The sequence below is a fragment of the Ursus maritimus genome, unplaced genomic scaffold (genome assembly GCF_017311325.1).
Source record: "Ursus maritimus isolate PB19 unplaced genomic scaffold, ASM1731132v1 scaffold_23, whole genome shotgun sequence".
Taxonomy (NCBI): domain Eukaryota; kingdom Metazoa; phylum Chordata; class Mammalia; order Carnivora; family Ursidae; genus Ursus; species Ursus maritimus.
In genome coordinates, this window is record NW_024424786.1 from 40,657,369 (window position 1) to 40,676,340 (window position 18,972).

The window sequence follows — 18,972 nt, forward strand, 5'->3', positions numbered from 1 at the left end:
TCTCCACTTGACCTCAGCTTTTCTCCACTTGACCTTAGCTTCTCTCCACTTGACCTCAGCTTCTCTCCACTTGACCTCAGCTTCTCTCCACTTGATCTCAGCTTCTCTCCACTCAGCTTCTCCCCACTCAGCTTCTCTCCACTCGACCTCAGCTCCTCATTCTGCCCTAGTGTATGTGGTCTGGATCTCAAGTCCTCTCCTCTGATCCCCACCCCAGTAAATTTCAACCTCTCTTTAAGGCCAGACCCCCTCCTAGGCCCTGCTGTAGTCCCTGCACTCTCAGATTCAGTACCTATTTTCCCTCTAATTTCTTGCTTTCCCCCCATCTCCTTTGGGCTGTTTTTCCCTAAACCTGCTGAAGCCTGTAATGCACTTGCTACACTGTGCAGTAGCTTCATATCCATCCTTTCCTGACTCTGGCCTGACTTCACTTTCAAGACCATTTTTTCCGCGTCTTCCGGTCTCCAGTACTCAGAGTCAAGCTTTGGGTCGCCCATCCTAGGCTTTTGTGTATTTCTACCCACGAGCTCCATTCTCTTCCCGATCACAATGAGTCCGTTCCAGGGCACCCACAATTTTTCTCGCAGCATCTGTGCCCCTCTGCTTCCCGATTCCAGGTGCGACCGCCTGTGGACCCGGGTCTGGCCTAGGGCGCCCTGGCCGCGGGCCTTGCGGCGTCTCCTCACGACTCTGTGCGGCTTACCCCGCAGATCCCTCATGCCCCAGAGCGAAAATTCTAACGGAGCCCCTTTCTCCACATACACTAACCCTCACCCTTATCCCTGGTCCACCATCCCACCCCTCCTCCCCATTCCCCCCACCCACCCTCCCACCCTGCCCACTGGCCCGCCGCCTCGCCCACCGCCTGGAGGGCGCGCGACTAGGCTAGTGCGCACGCGCAGACCGCGCGAGGCGGTTGGAAGGCACTGCCCGGAGCTGCGGCAGGCGACAGACTGCCAGCCTGGGGGCGAGGGCTGACGTGATTCGAGACCTCTGTAACCCCAGAAACCCCGACTCCAGCCCCTATGCTGTCGCCCGTTCCCTGCCCCGGGTTACGCGCTTCCCCTTAAAAGCTGGGGCCAAGCAAAGGAACGACAGGCGTTGCAGCCAATGGTGTCGCTCACGGTGAACCTGGTAGCCAATCAAAAGGCGCAGCTGCGAAGGAACGGGTGGGAACCACGCCTGATTCCAGGTGACTCCTAGCAGGGAGGGGAGAGTGTCTCCGTCAGCTGATAGGGTCCTGTGCCTCGGGCGAGTTACCGGGGGACGAAGCTGCGGCAGCGCGCGGGCAGTAGCCAGCCGCGGAATACTTGTGTGCTGCAGCCAAGAAGACGGGTGATGGAGGGGCGTCAAGAGGCTGGGAAGGAGAGCAAGGTAAAGAAAGGATGCAACCCCCTCCCAACCTCCACCTCACTCCATGATAACCAGTGATGCCCAATCAGGGAGTGGGGCGTGTGTGCGTGTGTTGGCGCGCACGCGTGAGCTAGAGAGACCTGAGCGAGGGGGAAGGGGGTGGGGCGCCTCTGTGGCACCTGCATGGGGACTGATGAGGATGCCAAAGGAGGCAGGGTTCACCTTTGCCCTGACAGATGGAAAGAGACCTGTCACTGCCTCTTCTCCCCTCCCCAGGACCAACTCATGATTCTGGCTTAATAGGGACGAAGAGGAAGGAGGGATGTTAGGGATTGAGAAGAGGATGGAGTACCCCTCTCCTTTGCCAAGGGAGGAGGAATCCAGTTCACTAATTGCTTCGCTTGTGTACCTGTGTTCATATAATCATAAGATCATTAATTCTTCACTCTTTCCTCTTGATTTCGTTCAACAAATACTTATTGAGCACCACTGGGCTCACAGAGGTGCACACTTCTGAGAATTGGAGGCATGTGCATAGTGGGCTGTGGCTGAGGATAAGCATGGAGTCGCTGTGGTCCACCCTTGAAGTCCCATCTCCCTCAAGCAGTCACCAAACAATACAGGTTAGAGCAGAGACACTAAGGCAGCAGGAGGGAAACAGGAGATTTAGGGGCTCATTGTACCAATGAGCCAGATTGTGTGTGTGTGGGGGGGGGGTGTTGCAGTTGGACAAAGGGGAAGGCTGCCCTGGGGATGTCAGAGAAGCCAAGTGAGGAGTGGGGTTCAAGTGGAGTTTGGAGAGGTGAGAGGGGCTGAGAGACACAAAGTATAGAGCAGAAAATATGTTTCAGTGTTTATGTTCATATTCATGGCTAAATCAGTTAATATATGTAAAATGCTTAGATCAGTACCTAGCATAAAGGAAGCTCAAGTGTAAGTGTTAGCTATTATGTTGTGTTGTTACTGTTATCATATGGGATGTATACTGGGCTACCAAACTGATGGGTCCATCCCCAAACTTCGTAGGTGCCAGACTCTCTGAAAGTCCCCTATTAGATCCTGTCCTCTAGAGTAAGCATTGCCTTCTCTAAGATTCTCCTTTAAATAGAAAGAAATGAGAAGAATACTAAATGAAGATGTAAATAAAAATATAATAGGATAGAAAATGAAATACTATAAAAATTCTTGACTAATCTAGGGCCGCCTAGGTGGCTCAGTTGTTGGGCGTCTGCCTTCGGCTCAGGGCGTGATCCCGGTGTTATGGGATCGAGCCCCACATCAGGCTCCTCCGCTATGAGCCTGCTTCTTCCTCTCCCACTCCCCCTGCTTGTGTTCCCTCTCTCGCTGGCTGTCTCTCTCTGTCAAATAAATTAAAAAAAAAATTTTTTTTTTAATTCTTGACTAATCTAACAGAAGGCAAGGAAAAAAGAATAAAGCAACAACAACAACACAAAAACAAATGAGAAGAAGAAAAAAACAAAAAGCAAGATGGTAGGTTTATAGCTTATGTCGGTAATTACAGTAATTATGAATAGACCAAACACTCCAATTAAAAACATATTCAGGGAGCGCCTGGCTGGCTCAGTTGGTAGAACATGCGACTCTTGATCTCAGGTTGAGACTTTGAGTCCCACCTTGAGTGTAAGGTTACTTAAAAAAAAATTGATACTGGATTTTTTTTCAGATTGGATTTTTTTTTAAAGTAGGCTTCATGCCCAGTGTGGAGCCCAGCATGGGGCCCAGCATGGGGCTTGAACTCACAACTCCAGATCAAGACCTGAGCTGAGACCAAGATTCTGACACCTAACCAACTGAGCCACCCAGGCGCCCCTCAGATTGGGTTTTTTAAAGATAACTATATTCTGTCAAACAACACATATTTTAGGGGCACCCGGATGGCTCAGTCAGTTAACCGTCCAATTCTTGATTTCAGCTCTGGTCATGATCTCAGAGATCGTGGGATGGGCCCCTCACTGCCCTCCATGCCCAACAGGGAGTCTGCTTGAGATTCTCTCTCCTCTCCCTCTGCAACCACCCCCCCCACACGTATACTCTCTCTAAAATAAACAAATAAATCCTCCCCTTTTTTTTAAAGAGACATACCTTAACTGTAAGGACACAAAAAGAATGCTAACCAAAAGAATGCTGTCATGGCTATACTAATTTCAGACAAAGTAGACTGTAAGACAAGAAGTATTATTAGAAATACAGAGGGACATTTTATAATAAAGAGTCAATTCAACAGGAAGATAAAATAGTCCTAAATTTATATGCAACTAATAGCATCATTTCAAAATATGCAAAGTAAAAGATTACAGAATTAAAAGGAGAAATAGACAAACTTACAATCAGAGGTTTAAAACAACTCTCTCAGCTGTTAGAACAAGCGGACCAAAAAAAAAAAAAATCAGTAAGGATTTTGAAGATTTAAAATACCATGGTTAGAGGTGCCTGGGTGGCTCCGTCAGTTAAACCTCTGCCTTTGGCTCCAGTCATGACCCCAGGGTCGTGGGATCAAGTCCTGCATTGGGCTCCTTGCTCAGCAGGAAGCCTGCTTCTCCCTCTCCCTCTGCCTACCTCTCTGCCTACTTGTGCTCTCTCTCTCTGTCAAATAAATAAATAAAATCATAAAACACCATGATTAATCAACATGATCTGGTTGGTTTGGTTAGAGCTCTGTTCCCAAAAACTGCAGGAAACACATTCTTTTCAAGTGCACTTGAAACATTTACCAAAATACATTATATGTTGGGCTATAATGCAAGTATCAAGTTTTGAAACATTGAAATCATAGAATGAGGTCTCTGTCCCAGTAGAATTAACAGGGAATCAGAACAAAAAGAAAACTAGATTTCAAAATATTTGGAAAGTAAGCAACATGCTTCTAAGCAATTCATAGGTCAAAGAAGAAATTAGAATGAAAATTAGAAAAAATTTTAAAGAAGCAATTTTGAAAATATGATATATCAAAACTGGAGATGCAGCTAAAAAAGGGCCCAGGGGGAAAATTACACCTCCAAATGCATGTTTTAGAAAAAGAGGAAGGTTGAAAAAGTCAATGATTTACATTTCTTTTTTGTTTTGTTTTTTAAAGATTTTGTTTATCTGTCAAAGAGAGAGAGCACAAGCAGGGGGAGCAGCAGGCAGAGGGAGAAGCAGGCTTCCAGCTGAGCAAGAAGCCCAATGTGGGACTCGATTCCCGGACCCTGGGATCATGACCTGAGCAGAAGGCAGACGCTTAACTGACAGCCATCCAGGCATCCCAATGATCTACATTTCAGTCTCAGGAAACTAGAAAAAGAAGAACAATTTAAATCCCAAGAAAGTAAAAGGAAGAAAACAATAAAGAGCAGAAATCAATTAATGGAAGATAAATATACAAATATAGAAATTCAATAATGCCAAAAATAGTTTTTTGAAAATACAAAAAAATTGATAAGCATCTAGCAAGAGAGCGAGCAAGAGGGAGACTGAGAGGGAGGAAGGGAGAAAATATTAATTACCAATATCAGGAATGATAAAGTGCACATTGATAGAAATGTTTCAGGCATTAAAAAGATAATAAGAGGGGCGCCTGGGTGGCTCAGTCAGTTAAGCGTCTGCCTTTGGCTCAGGTCGTGATCCCAGGGTGCTGGGATCGAGCCCCGCATCAGGCTCCCTGCTCAGTGGGGATTCTGCTTCTCCGTCAGCCTCTGCCCCTCCCCCCGCTCATGCTCTCTCTCTCTCTCTCTCAAATAAAAAGTACAATATTAATAAATAAATAAAATTAAAAATAAGAGTATTTAAGAACAAGCTTATGCCAACAAATGAGAGAATTTAAACAAAATGGACAAACTACTTGAAAAATGCAACTTACCAAACCTGAAACAAGAAGTAGAAAATCTCAATAGTCCTATGTCTATCATAGGAAGTAAATCCATAATTAAAAACTTTTCCAAAAATACCTCTCTAAGCAATATAATTTCACATGTGAATTCTTCGAAGCATTAAAGGAAAGCTAACACCATTCTCATATAAATTATTCCAAAACAGAAATAGAAGGTGCAATTCCAACTTATTTTAGGCGGACAATATAACCTCGACACAAAAACCTGTCAAGAGGGGGTGGATGAGGGCGATAGTTGCACCCTGTGAATATACGTAAGATCAATAAACTATGCACTTTAAAATGGCTAAAATGGTAAATTTTGTGTTATGCATATTTTACTACAAAAATCCTGTCAAAAACGTTAAAAGAAAGGAAAAGTACAGGTTAATCTCTCTTGTGAACATAATGGAAAAATCACAAACAAAATATTATCAAGTTGAATAAGCAGTATATAAAAAGATAATACTTCAGGGCATCTGGGTAGCTCAGTTGGTTAAGCGTCCAACTCTTGATTTCGGCTCAGGTCATGATCTCAGGGTTGTGGGACTGAGCCCTGCCTTGGGCTCCACACTCAGCGCAGAGTCTGCTTGTCCTTCTCCCTCTGCCCCTCCCCCCCGATCACTCGCTTGTATGCTCTCTCAAATAAATAAATAAAATCTTACAAAAAAAAACTAAAAAATAATACTTCATGATGAAGGCCTTATTCCAGGAATGCAGGGTGGTTCAATATTTGAAAATCAATCAGTGAAATTCGAGACGTTACAGAGTAACAGGAAAACCCATTTGATATCTCACTAAAGGGAGGAAACATGGATAAAAACCAACACTCTTACCAAACTAGTCATAGAAGGGAGTCTCATTAATCTGATTCAGGATTAATCATCTTCAGGATTACATTTTGAATGCATTCCCTCTGAAGTCAGGAACAAGGCAAGGATTTCCTTTTTCACCATGTCAGCATTTCTGCTTTGTACCAGAGGATCTAGCAAGTGCAATACGGCAAGAATAAGAAATAAAAGGTATGGGGCGCCTGGGTAGCGCAGTCGTTAAGCGTCTGCCTTCGGCTCAGGGCGTGATCCTGGCGTTCCGGGATCGAGCCCCACATCAGGCTCCTCCGCTGGGAACCTGCTTCTTCCTCTCTCACTCCCCTGCTGTGTTCCCTCTCTCGCTGGCTGTCTCTCTGTCACATAAATAAATAAAAATCTTTAAAAAAAAAAAAGAAATAAAAGGTATAAAGGTTGGAAAGGAAAAACAAACTGTCATTAATTTATATTATAGGATTGTATGTGGAGGGAATCCAAAATAATCTACAAACTATTAAAAGTAATAAGTAAATATAGCAAGGCTCTTGGACACAAAGTAAATATATAAAAAGCAACTGTGTGTTTCTACATACTAGCAACGAATAACTAGGGAATGAAATTTTAAAAGATATTTCAAATAGCAACAACAATTAAAAAATCATAAAATACCTAGGAATAAATCTAACAAAGATGTGCAAAACCTTTACAGAGAACACTACAAAACATTACTGAGAAACGTTAAAGAAGGGCTAAATAATTGGAAAGATATTTCATGTTGATGGATTGGAAGGTTCAAAATTGTAAAAATGTCTGTCCTTCCCAAATTGACCTATAGATTCAATTTAATCTCAATCAAAATCCCAACAAGTTTTTTTGGTGTAAATTAACAAGCTGAGTCTACAATTTATACAGAAATGCAAAGATCTATAATAGCCAAAATGATTTTGAAAAAGAACAAACTTGTTAATTCTGTCTGATTTCAAGTTTGTCAATTACAGTAATCAAGACAGTGTGATATATCAAAAGTACAGACATACGGATCACTGGAACGGAACAGATAGTTGAACTGATAACACTGAAGTCAATTTATTTTCTACCAAGATGTGCACCAAAGCAAATCAATACTCAAAAGATAGTCTTTTTTTTTTAACAAATAGTGCTAAAATGACTAGCTATTATATGGAAAAATGAGTCATAACCCATACCTCACACCGTATACAAAATGAAGTGAAGGTGGATCATAGACCTAAATATAAAAGCTTGAACTATTAATTTCTAGAAGAAAAAACATTGGAGAATATCTCCATGACCTGGGGGTAGGAAAAATTTTCTTCAGGAGTATACAAAAACCTTAATCATAAAAGAAAAGACTGACATATTGGAGCTTGTAAAATTATAAGTCATTAAGAGAGTGAAAAGGCAACCCAAAGAGTAGGAGATATTGGCAACACATATAACTGACAAAGGACTTGTCTCCAGGGTGTATAGAGAGTCCCTACAAATCAATAAGAAAAAGGGGATCTGATTTTTAAAAGGGGAGAGGAGGGGAGGAGAAAAAGACTTGAATAGGCACTTCACAAAAGATCTCCAAATGGGCAATGGATACATAAAATGGGGTTCAACATCATTCCTCACCAGGGAATACAAGTTAAAGCCACAATACGCGAATACCATACCCCCACCAGTATGGCTAACATAAAAAAAGGCTAACAATTCTAAGTACTGGCAAGGGTGAGGTGCAGCTGGAATTTTCACACAATGCTGGCAGGAGTATAAGTTTGTACAATCACCATGAAAAACTGGCAGTATCTACGAAAGCACTTAAACACATGCCTTCCCTATAAAAGACATATGCAAGAATGTTCACGGCAGCTTTATCCATAATAGGCTAGTCTTGAAATGATCTAAATGCCGACCAACAGTAGAAGAGATACATAAACCATGATTTATTCAAATGGAATACTACAGAGCGACGAACGAGAAGTACTTCTGCACTCAACAACATAGCTGGATCGCACTAGAGACCACGGACACGAGAGTGTATATCCTGTGTGATTGCACTCACCTAAGTTTTAAGTCCAGACAAAAATAATCTGTGGTAATAGAAGTCAAAATAGTTGCCCATGGTGTGTGCAAACGTGAGCCAAAGTCTGGGAAAGGAGAGAGTGAGGGGATGTGAGGGGTGGGCAGGTGCCAGTTTATACATTGGTGAGCAATTCTTGGTACAGTGGCTTCTTCCCTTCACTTGGCACAGTGGTGTAGACAGAGTGGGTGTTTGAAAACTGTGTTGAAAAGCTCAATGCAAGAATGAACTCGTAGTTTGGTGCCTCAAGGATTTTTTCACTTAGAAAAAGACACGTGCTTTGCCCACAAGACAATGCCTCTTGGCTCTAAAAGCGGTGAGTGGAATGGTCTCAGGAACCCCCCAAAAGGGGTGAGAACCTCTCACGTAGCTCACTCGAGGCCCGATGAAAGGGCGCCTGAAGTAACCAGCTGGGGAGGAGGTGAGCTGGTACCTGGAACAGTCCTTGGGGTTTGGAATTTGAGAAACTGGGTTCAAATCTGGCTCTGCCACTTTGCAGCTGTGTGATTTTGGACAACTTATGTCACCTCTCTGGTGGTCTCCATTTCCATATCTATAAAGTGGGGAGAAGTCGGCCTGCTTCTGAGGATGGAAGTGTGGGGAAGAGTTGTGTGATTGTAAACCCCTGAGCAGTGACTTATCAGGATCCCTCTAGGGGTGGCCGGTGAGCCCAGGGCATTGGGGAAGCAATGCTGCTGCGGTGGGCTTTGCGAGAGGACCTGGAGTCTGCGGTGAGGATGTGGTAAGGGGCTGTGGGCAGTGGTGTCAGAGACCTCCCCTCCCCGGCAGCCCTCCTCCGTATCGGTGGACCTGCAGGGAGACAGCTCCTTACAGGTGGAGATCTCTGATGCAGTGAGCGAGCGGGACAAGGTGAAATTCACCGTTCAGACCAAGGTGAGGCTGCCAGGGGGGCGAGAGGGCCATTCAGACGGCTGCTTGAGGAGCCTGCTTCCCCCAGCCTCGCTTGCCTGGGGGTGGGGGGCAGACGCCAACATAGACTTTGGGCCCTGTTCCTCAACCTGGCTGTCCCTGCCCCCTGCCTCTCCAAGAAAGCAAGCGTCTTGTCTAGTCTCCAGTTGTCTTTTGCCTCCGGCCCCACATCCTACCCATCCCCTGTCCATCATCCTGATGGAAATCATGGACATCTGAGCCACCAAAGCCCACCTTGGGCCTCGCCTGGGATGTGGGATTGGGGAAGTCCAAAAGTGGGTGCCCAGGATGCTTGTCGGGTACAGGGCTTGGGAGGGGAGGAGAGACACCTCAGACAGACTTCCCTGCTTCCAGAGTTGCCTCCCTCACTTTGCCCAGACGGAGTTCTCAGTCGTGCGACAGCATGAGGAGTTCATCTGGCTACATGACGCCTATGTGGAAAATGAGGAGTACGCCGGCCTCATCGTGAGGAAGGGCTGGGCGGGCTGGGGCCGTGAGGGGCCTGGGCGCTTGGGTGGGGTGGAGGACTGGGCGACATTTCTGGGTGTGGGTGATGCCCTTCTCAGCAATGAGGGACTGGCCAGCTCTGTCCCTCCTTTGAGCAGATCCCTCCAGCCCCTCCAAGGCCAGACTTTGAGGCTTCAAGGGAAAAGCTGCAGAAGTTGGGTGAGGGGGACAGCTCCATCACGCGGGAAGAGTTTGCCAAAATGAAGCAGGAGCTGGAAGCGTGAGTGCTATTTCCCTTCCTTGTCTGTGATGAAGCTCCAGCCCCCCCCCCCGCCCCCGCCCTGTCCTGAGAGTCCCAGGATTTCATCACCTATGGCTAGTTGGAGACCCTGACTTCTGACCCCAGGGCTTCTGAAGGGGAAGGGAGCAGGATAATCAGATCCAAGGAGGGCTCTTGAGCTGCCTGCTATTTTCTGCAGGGAGTACCTGGCTATCTTTAAGAAGACAGTTGCAATGCATGAGGTCTTTCTACAGCGCCTGGCGGCCCACCCCACCCTGCGTCGAGACCACAACTTCTTTGTCTTTTTGGAATATGGCCAGGATGTAAGCTGGGCCAGAGCACAACCTTGGGTCACCCTTGGGGGTGGGGGTAGGGCGCTAGGCGGGCTCAAGCCTCTGCCTCATCAGCTCGAAGAGTGACATGAGCCTGGGCTGGGAGGTGCGAATGCCCAGCCAACACCATACTCTCCCCATGTGTGCTTCAGCTGAGTGTCCGAGGAAAGAACAGGAAGGAGCTTCTTGGGGGATTTCTGAGGAATATTGTAAAGTCTGCTGATGAAGCCCTCATCACCAGCATGTCAGGGCTCAAGGTGACCCCTGGGACCCCTCTGTGGATTCAACCCAGGGCCTCAAGTCCAAAGCCAACATTGAGGCCCAAGGTGGCTGTGGGAGGGAAACCACTGGTGGGGCATGGCCTAGAAGGAAATTGTGCTGCCCCTGCCTGTCCAGGGCTGCCATGTCCCTGCTGACTCAGTGTAAGCGGCTCTTGTCTGGCTCCCTTAGGAGGTGGATGACTTCTTTGAGCATGAGAGGACCTTCCTACTGGAATACCACAGCCGCATCCGGGACGCCTGCCTGCGGGCAGACCGTGTCATGCACTCCCACAAGTGTACGCAGGGCCCAAGGGACCCTGGGTTCCCTGCCCCTTCCCCAGCATTCCTACTCCCTGCAGGGAGAAGAGTGCAGGAAATGCCCTGTCTCTCTCCATGACACAAACACCAGGGGTGGGGCTTGATGTGCAGACCAAGGGGGTCTGATGGAGGGCTGTTCCCCCAACAGGCCTGGCAGACGATTATATCCCTATCTCCGCTGCACTGAATAGTCTGGGAACACAGGAAGTCAACCAGCTAAAGACGTGAGGACTCCCTCTCACCCCTCCTGCCCCCGCTCTCTCTATGCCTGTAATACCGTGTCTGCCCACGAGGGATCATGTGGAAATGTACTAGCAGCTGTAGGTGGGAGGTGAAGTTCCTGCTGGGATTTGGGAGAGAGGGAGATTTTCCCACTCCGGGGCATTAGGGAGGGCAGCGCTAAGGGCAGGGAGGCTTCAAGCAACACCCTCTCAAGACTCCTGCCCTAACTCTTCCCCACTGCCCCCTAGGAGTTTCCTCAAATTGGCAGAGCTCTTTGAACGACTAAGGGTGAGTCCTGCCTTCTGTATTGGAAGGGCACCCAATCAATGATCCTTTGCAGAAACAGTCTCCTCCCAAAAGAGGAGAAAGCTCCAGGATCATTTTGGGACGTTTGGTGATAACTTGGGCCCAGTGATACCCTGGACTCACCCTCAGTTAAACCCTAGTTTAATGAGATGGAGGGAGGAAAGGGATCCAGTCTCAAGTGTGAGTGTGTGTGCGGTGATGGGGGCAGAGGTGGGAACCAGGCCTGGCAAGCCATTTACAAGGATGTGCCACGTGCCGCTGGCAGGCTGCACCGCATTGCCAACATCCTGCCCCAGACACACACTTCCTGCACTCTTCTCCAAGAGTCACTGCGGTGTGCCAATCTTTCTAAAATGTCTGCCAGATGACCTCTCTTTGCTCAAGGACCTTCAGTGGCCCTGCCCCTCCCAGAAACTCCCCAAAACACAAAGCCCAAAGTCCTGAGCTTGTATCTTAGGTCTTTTGGGATCCAGGAACTGGCATCCAAGTGTTCCCACTGATCTCATGCTTCCCTGAACGCATACGAGGCTTGCACACCGGCAGAGCCTTTGGCTGTTGTCGGACTCCCACTCAACCCCCAAGATCCAGATCAGATGCCACTCCTCTGTGGTTTTCCTTGGCCTGCTCCCCTTCACATCAGGGCTTGACCTAGAGTGGTTATCAAGTGACTCTGCTGGATATTGAGACAAGCAGCAGCATCCCAGCCCTTAGCTGCTCCTCTGCAAGCTCCCTCCCCAGCCTCCTGACTTCTTGACTCAGAAGCTGGAGGGCCGAGTGGCATCTGACGAGGACCTCAAGCTGTCAGACATGCTGAGATACTACATGCGAGACTCACAGGCAGCTAAGGTGAGATACGGCCCCAGAGCAAACCTCAGGGCTGGAAGACAGCGGGACTGGAGCAATAGGGGAGGGCAGGTGGACAAGGTCATGGGGCAACAGTGATCCTGCGCCCTGCTGGCCCCAGGACCTGCTGTACCGGCGGCTTCGAGCACTGGCTGACTATGAGAACGCCAACAAGGCCCTGGACAAGGCACGCACCAGGAACCGGGAGGTGCGGACTGCCGAGAGCCACCAGCAACTGTGCTGCCAACGCTTCGAAAGCCTCTCCGACTCAGCCAAGCAGGGTAAGCCCCAGGGCCCCCGAGCCTGTGCCACTGGGCTGCCTACCCTGCCAGGGTCCCCATTTCTCCTCCCTCCCCTCTCCAGAGCTCATGGATTTCAAGTCTCGCCGCGTCTCCTCCTTCCGCAAGAACCTCATAGAGTTGGCAGAACTGGAGCTCAAACACGCCAAGGTGAGCCCTCCATCCTCACTGTGCCCTCTTCCTGCCTCCCTGCCATCCACTCCCAGATCTCTAGGTTCTTACCAAGTCCTGGCAAGCATGTGTTGGCGGGAGGTGGTCTGGCAGCCCTCAATGACTTTCAGGGTCATTTCATCTTGGACCAGGACCCTTCCCTTCCCATTATTAGAAGCTTTCAACAAATGGCAGCTATTATTGCTGAGGACAGGAATGCAAGAGGGAGGGGGGCATGAGTTATAGGTGTGGGAAGAACAGCACCTTTTATTGGGGAACAGAGTAGCAGTGGGTGGGGGACATCAAAGACCTCTCTTCTATGCAGGCCAGCACCCTGCTTCTCCGGAACACCCTTGTCGCCCTCAAGGGGGAGCCTTAGAGCAGCCAGAGCCTACTTCAGAGCCTTTAGTAGAAGAGTCCCCCAGATTTCCCACCCCAAGATACCACCTCCCCCATGACAGCAGCCACTAGCCATGCCCCATGATCTCCCAGGGCAAGCCCAAGCCCCACAACTACCCAAAAGTGACAGGTCCTGCAAGAGGAAGCTAGGGCAACATGGGTGCCATTCCTGGCCACAGGTAAGAACCCCAACCTAGGGGAGGCTAGGGGCCTGGACCTCCCTCCACTCCTGGAGGTTGGGGAGCAGCCCCCACCCACCCTCTGTCCCCCCACCCCTGAAGTTCATTTGTCCCCAGCCTGTTCACAAATAAAAAGCCTGCTTTTTGTAACAAGGAGGCCTGCTTGTCCTTACTTCCCACAGCTCCAGGGCCCACCAGGCACACCTTAACTAGGGCACTACGGACACCAGACCCTGGACACACCCCTGCAGTGTCAAAAGCAATTACCCTTCTTGCTTCCCACAGAGAGATACTAGCAAGCTCCCAAAACTAAGGAACCAGCTTTAACAACAAGCTTCCCCCCCTCCCCCAGTTCAGTTGTTTGGGGAGTGGTAATAAATCCTGCATTCACACCCTTAGGCTAAGATTTCTAGGATACCTTTACTCCTAGGCAGGTGAAAACGCAAAAAAAAGTACAGATTGGAGAGCCTACAGCAATGCTGGCAAAAGGCTTGGAGCTCCCGCCAACACCCTCTTGGTTAAACACAGGGAGGTGGGACCTAAGACACTTGGGTCTGAAGTCCTGGGCTCCACCTGGCTTGGCCCCACCCTGGACTCGTCACATCTGCAGAAGGCCAAAGGCTCAACTTGGCTTCTGACTCACAGCAGCCACTGGACCCAGCCCTCAAGGATGAGTCAGCCATCCATGAAAGAAGGCAGAGGAAAACCAGAGAGAACCTTTAAGACAGAACAGCTCAAGAGGCACTCTGTAACTTGCAATCTCACAGCCCACACTTGGCAGGCCTGCGCACAGAGAATAGGCCTCACTGCCCGGCTGCCCACCTGGTTAAGGGGTTACAGGATTAAGACTTCAGGCACAAAGCCCCTTCTGCCCAAAGGGCTCTTGCAGCAGGCAGCAGACACACCCTGGTTCAGCTAACTCCGTAACAGTCAGTTTGGGCCCAACTGTGGTACCACCTATAAGTGACAGCTGTCAGAGGGAGGCTCAGCCAGTCGCTGGGGCCAAATGAAGGGGGTGGATAGAGGCTGGGTGTAGAGAAGAGATGCTGTTCATTATCTCAGCATACCTTCCCCTACAAGGTCCCTTGGGCCCCAACCCTGAAACAAACATCCCATTAGTGAGGCCTTTTTATTGTTGTGTGTGTGGTTTTTTTTTTTTTTTTTTTTAATTGAAGGTCCCTACTGGTCCTGCTTCCATGGGTGGCCAAGACCAGGGGAAAAGGGGAGGGTAACCAGGCGGCGCAAGAAGGGGTCATCTCCACAACATTCCATTTATACACAGAACTAAACAGACAAGCACAGAGTCACTATTGTGGTTAGAAGTTGGCAGCACGGGAAAAGGGAGGAACAGGTGGGAAACTGGGGTGTCGTTAAAAAAAATACAGGCCCCCCCCCAAACTGGGGTGCCTGGGGGGAACTTGGTCTGCTTCAACCCAAGAGGAATCAGAAGATCAAAAGCGGTTTGGGAACGCCAGAACCGTCAGGGATGGAGGGAGGAGGAAGGTCCAGGGGGTGAGGGGGGCTGTTTGGCAACTGGGGTGAAGGGATTGCCCTCCCCCTGCTGGGATCCCCCCTACCCCTCCGGTCTGGCAGGAAGGGGGCAGCCTGCAACCCCCATGGGCAGGGTCTGGGGCTGCCAAATGCTCCAGGCAGGGGGCTGGAGGGGGCTCACAAAGGCTTGCCCTCCAGGGAGATGACAGCACTGCCCCCCAGTTTCTCTGCCAGGGTGCAGCGGTCCTTGACCTCCTCGTAGCAGTTTGCTTGTAATTCATGCTTGATCCCTGTGAGGAAGAAGGGGAGCGTCTGTGAGCAGGATGCACTAGGGAAGGGGAAGCTGGGGTTGGGAAGGAGCCAATCAGAACAGATGGAAGAAACAAGGTTACCTTCCAGCAGACAGGGAAGAGGAGGGGGAAGGTATCTCATATACCATGCCCTTCAGCCCACCCTGCAGCGAAAGCCTGAGTGAAAAGGGACATGGCACCAATGCGGGCCCTTACCCGTCAGCTTTTTCTTGATGGCATCCTTGGAGCTGGCATAAATCATTTTGCTCTTAAGGGGTGCAGACTCAGGTGCCCTGGAGAGAAACAACAGTCAGAATACGCAACAAAGTTCCCTCTCCAAGTCTGCAAGTGCCTCAAGTGAGAGATGACTTCAAGAAACCCTTGAGCTGGTCCCCAGCACTCAAGCTTTATCCAGTTCCCCACTGGCAAGTGTTTTGTTACAATACACTCCCCCCAAACACACACCTCTGGGTTAACTGGGCACCACAAAGGTTTCTATCCTGAGAAGGAAGGGTGAGGCTGCGCTAGGGCAGGTAACAGGCAGAAGTGTCTGTAGGGGAGCTCACCAGAAGATAAACACCAAGTCCTCCTTCTTGCTCTCCTTGGTCTCATAGGTTGCGTCGTAGAGGGCGTAGCGGCAGTCCTTGTCTGGCAGCATCTTGACAAAGGTGGCGTAGGGGTCGTCTACAGTCTGGCCCACATCACCTACCAGGATCTCCTTGCCCTCCTCCAGGATGATGTTCTTCTTATCCTCGCTCAGGCAGAAAAGTACCGCCTTCTTGCGCTTCTTCACCTCCTCTGGTGTCGAGGACTTGCGCACCTTCATGTCATTGAACACTTTGATGACGCCATCAGAGACTGCCACGCCGGAGGCCTAGGGGACGAGCCACATACACTTCATAAAGGAAAGACTGTGGGACTCCCCCCGAAGTCCCTCCTTTGCAATCTTAAGAGATCCATCTTGGATGCCAACAAGTCTTCAACCAAGAGACCATTAATCCCCTTCCCAAGCGAAGTGTCACTACTTTCCCACCAACACCACCGCCACCGTGCAAGGACCAAATGAGACACACAACCCCAGGATGGCAGTCATAGAAAAAACCTCTAACCATCTAATTCAACACCACTCCTCTTCACCCAACATCTTACAGACCAGAAACTGAGGACCTATAAGCAGCAGAACCTTGCTTTGATATGACGCCAGAAGTAAAAGAATCCACAGGCTACTGACTCACAATACTCCCATCTCAGCTTTTGGATAATAGCGCTGACTCAAAACTTCACAGATGGGAAAGGGAGACCCAGGCACCCAGGTTATAGCCACCTCTTCTGGAAAGAGAACCAGGACCCCACAATGGTAGACAGGACACCAAGTTTAACAGTTCTGTTAAGTCCATCAGAACTACTCAGTGCAACTGTTCACAAACCATCCTCTTCTCTGCTGGGGTCTTCTTCAACCAGGGCAAGAAACACAACCCCTAATTAAAGCCCTAGCCCACTGACTCCCCGTTCCCCCCGCAGAAAATGTAGGACCCAAAGATCGCTGACAAAAGTTAGCACGTCAAACCCAAACACCCACGGTCCTCGAGAACTCTTTAAACGTCTATTCTGGGTCGTGTTGGCGGGACACCGTAGCCAGGAGGGGGGCTGCTGTCCACAGTGAAATCTGCCGCGCCCCCCGCTCCCGGAACTGCAGAGGAAGCCGGCCACGTGACTCAGCCGCTTCCGGAGTAGGCGGGGAAAAGCGCTCGCCCGCGCCGGGCCCCGTCCGGGAGAGAAAGCAGTACCCAGAGGCAGTAGCACCCCCAGGGCCTCAACCCCGAGGAATCACCTTTACCGACCGGCGTATCAGCCCCCTCTGCTGCCGGCCGGAGCCTGGACAAGTTACACAACCTTCAGTTCTCGTAGCCCTGGGGCCGAACACAGGGGGCGGGGTGGTTTCCGGGCGGTGCCCGCCTGGGTCACTTCCCTAAACTCGGCTCCACCCTCAGGCCCCATCCGGGAAAGCCGAAGGCCCCGCTTGTCCAGGGCTTCGGGCCCAGCGGCGGGGCCTGAGCGTGTGCGCACGCGCCGGCCGACAGTGCCGTTCCAGCCTTCGCCGGATGTACAGGAGTAGAGAACCCAGATCGCTTTGTGGGCTCCCTCGTAGGGCCGTGATCTCCGCGGTGCAAACTCGCGGCTCCAGGTCGCGCGGCGCAAGCCCCTAATCCCCAGCGCCAGCACCCGGACCCTCCGCCCCCGCATCCCCGTTGGCCCTCGGCCCTCCGCCCCCGCCCCTCCCAGGCGCAGACATCCCTGCCACCTGCTCTCTACAGACCCGCCAGCCGAGGGAGGGTGACGCGGAGACAGGAACAGCCCTTGGGTGGGGCGCGCGCGCCGAGACCGCTCGCGCGCTTTTCTTTCGCCGCCCCCGGGCCGGGTTCGGATGCCGCGTGCTCCCGTCGAACGCGCGCCCCCGTGAACCGACTTGCCTCAGCGCGCGTCACCGGCTGCTCCGCGAGGGGCGGGCGCGCGCGCGCCACGGACCCCTCCCCCACAGCCGGTGTCCGCGCGGGCGCAGCAGCGCGGTGGGGGAGGGGAAGGGAGTCCAGGGGGCGCGCGAGCGACGGCCGAGCCAGCCCTCCCCAGCGTCCGCGGGCGCGCACGCGCGTCCCAACGCCGCCCGCCCCTCAGCCCGAGACCCTCATCCCGCCCGGGGCGCTGGGGGAGGGGGTGCCGACGTCGCTCCCCCGTTCCCTCCCCCGCGCGCAGAGGACCGACTCGCAGCCGCCTCCCCTCCGTCGCCATGGCCTGCTACTCACCATGTTTCCGGAAGCGAAAGGGAGATAGCAAGGAGAGTCAGAAAAGATGAGAGCCGCTGCAGCTGCTGCCGGGATCCGACTGAACGCGGCCTCTCCCGGCCCCTTCCGTTTAGTATGAGCCGCACAATGAGGGGCGGGGCGGGCTTCCGGCGCTCCACCCACGGGCTGACGGGAAATGAAGTCCAAGGGTTTTGCGGCGTCCTCGGGCTCGCTGGGTAACAGAGTCTTTTTCGCTCGCCCGCCTCCCAGTGCCACATTACATGCTGGGAAACGTAGTCCGAGACAGCCAAGAGGGACTGGGCTATGGCACGGAGAGCGCGCCCATTGGTCGAATTTTCCAGGAAACGCTCAGCTGAGCCAAAGGCCCCCCCGTGCTAGGTAATGTGACCTGAAAATGAGCCCTCGACCTCGCTGGTCTTCACCCGCGGTGAAACTGTTTCCTAAGATCCATCTTGGCAGGTTCTGGTCTGAAAATTTTGAGTTTAGTATTTTGCTTTTCTGAATTGAAGCAACTATTATTGGCCTGGAATCCAGTCCTAGATAGAGCATGGAGATTCGCAAGTGTAAAGCGTCTTCAACCCGATAAACAATTCACTGAGCACGCTTCATATGCAAATCCACTCGTCTCCTGAGAAAAGGCCATATACAACTTCAATAAAATTAGAATAAGAGAAAAACAAGAGAAAGGCTACAAGAAAGACTTTGAAAATAGAGCTTTGTCCTTGTTTTAAAGATGTCTGGCAAATTCACGAAACAATAAAGGGAGAAGGGCGGGGGTTTGTGCAATCAATTCAGATTGTGTGCCTTTCACTAGACACAGTGAAAAGAAGACATAGATATTAAACCAGATTTAATCACGTTCTCGAGTGGATAGCCAGGCATACGGTTAACTTAAAACCCGGAAAAATTAAGACACAGCCCTGTTATCCTAAGTTTCAAAAAAAGAAACGGATGGGGACTACGGGAAGTTTTTGTTGGCCTCGAACGACGACCAAGGCCTTAGGCTCTGCCGAAAGACAATGCAGAGTCGCAAACAAGGGAACTGGGGGTATTGATCCCATCAGCGGAATAAAGAGCGTAAATGAAGAGCTGGAAGCCTGGTCTTCAAGACCGGGAGTGTGGCACCTCGCAGGGCATGCCGGGGATTGTAGTCAGGGACGTCCCGCTGCACCGCCCACCACCCGAGTTCCCGGGAGCCCCCAGGTCGAGGTCGCTGCTCGACCCCCAGCCCGGTAAGCGACCCTGCCAGAAAAGGAGACTGGCTCCACTTTTTTCAAGTCTCGTAGTTTCCAAGAGTAACGGGGCGGGGGGGGGGGGG

At 50.8% G+C, this 18,972-nt stretch overlaps 4 protein-coding genes across 18 annotated transcripts in view; 2 read left to right on the top strand and 2 right to left on the bottom strand.

Moving 5' to 3' along the window:
• LOC121104799 overlaps positions 1–6,260 on the bottom strand; it is a 44,761-nt gene extending 38,501 nt beyond the window's left edge. For 13 of the 15 annotated variants that reach the window (XM_040639430.1, XM_040639427.1, XM_040639426.1 and 10 more), the window contains exon 1: positions 13–739. In XM_040639430.1, coding sequence (XP_040495364.1) covers positions 13–719 — 707 coding nt within the window. In that variant the 5' untranslated portion in view covers positions 720–739. Of the gene's footprint in view, positions 1–12; positions 740–6,054 lie in introns of those variants that run through there. The other 2 variants (XR_005837167.1, XM_040639428.1) reach the window with 2 other exon arrangements.
• SNX32 (sorting nexin 32) lies at positions 1,238–14,329 on the top strand. The gene is made up of 13 exons (XM_008709009.2): positions 1,238–1,374; positions 8,897–9,001; positions 9,392–9,502; positions 9,643–9,764; positions 9,964–10,087; positions 10,249–10,353; positions 10,547–10,652; positions 10,823–10,898; positions 11,145–11,184; positions 11,962–12,048; positions 12,167–12,326; positions 12,409–12,494; positions 12,820–14,329. The coding sequence occupies exons 1-13, from the start codon at positions 1,339–1,341 to the stop codon at positions 12,871–12,873; spliced, it is 1,212 nt and encodes a 403-aa protein (XP_008707231.1). The 5' UTR covers positions 1,238–1,338; the 3' UTR covers positions 12,874–14,329.
• Positions 14,330–14,357: 28 nt separating this feature from the next.
• Positions 14,358–17,808, bottom strand: CFL1 (cofilin 1). The gene is made up of 4 exons (XM_008709008.2): positions 17,655–17,808; positions 15,420–15,727; positions 15,070–15,146; positions 14,358–14,853 (listed from the first exon to the last, which is right to left on the bottom strand). The coding sequence occupies exons 1-4, from the start codon at positions 17,655–17,657 to the stop codon at positions 14,741–14,743; spliced, it is 501 nt and encodes a 166-aa protein (XP_008707230.1). The 5' UTR covers positions 17,658–17,808; the 3' UTR covers positions 14,358–14,740.
• A 1,061-nt stretch (positions 17,809–18,869) lies between these two features.
• MUS81 (MUS81 structure-specific endonuclease subunit) overlaps positions 18,870–18,972 on the top strand; it is a 6,647-nt gene continuing 6,544 nt past the window's right edge. The window contains exon 1 of the mRNA XM_040639433.1: positions 18,870–18,886. The gene's annotated coding sequence lies outside the window, so the exon portion shown is untranslated. The remainder of the gene's footprint in view (positions 18,887–18,972) is intronic.

Coding starts and splice junctions, on each gene's coding strand:
- SNX32 (XM_008709009.2), top strand. CDS start 1,339: ATGGAGGGGCGTCAAGAGGCTGGGAAGGAGAGCAAG. Junction 9,503..9,642: donor AGGAGTACGCCGGCCTCATC/GTGAGGAAGGGC, acceptor TCCTTTGAGCAG/ATCCCTCCAGCCCCTCCAAG. Junction 10,354..10,546: donor CCAGCATGTCAGGGCTCAAG/GTGACCCCTGGG, acceptor TGGCTCCCTTAG/GAGGTGGATGACTTCTTTGA.
- CFL1 (XM_008709008.2), bottom strand. Junction 15,147..15,419: donor GACTTGGTGTTTATCTTCTG/GTGAGCTCCCCT, acceptor GTTTCTCTCCAG/GGCACCTGAGTCTGCACCCC. Junction 14,854..15,069: donor CATCAAGAAAAAGCTGACGG/GTAAGGGCCCGC, acceptor TCTTCCTCACAG/GGATCAAGCATGAATTACAA.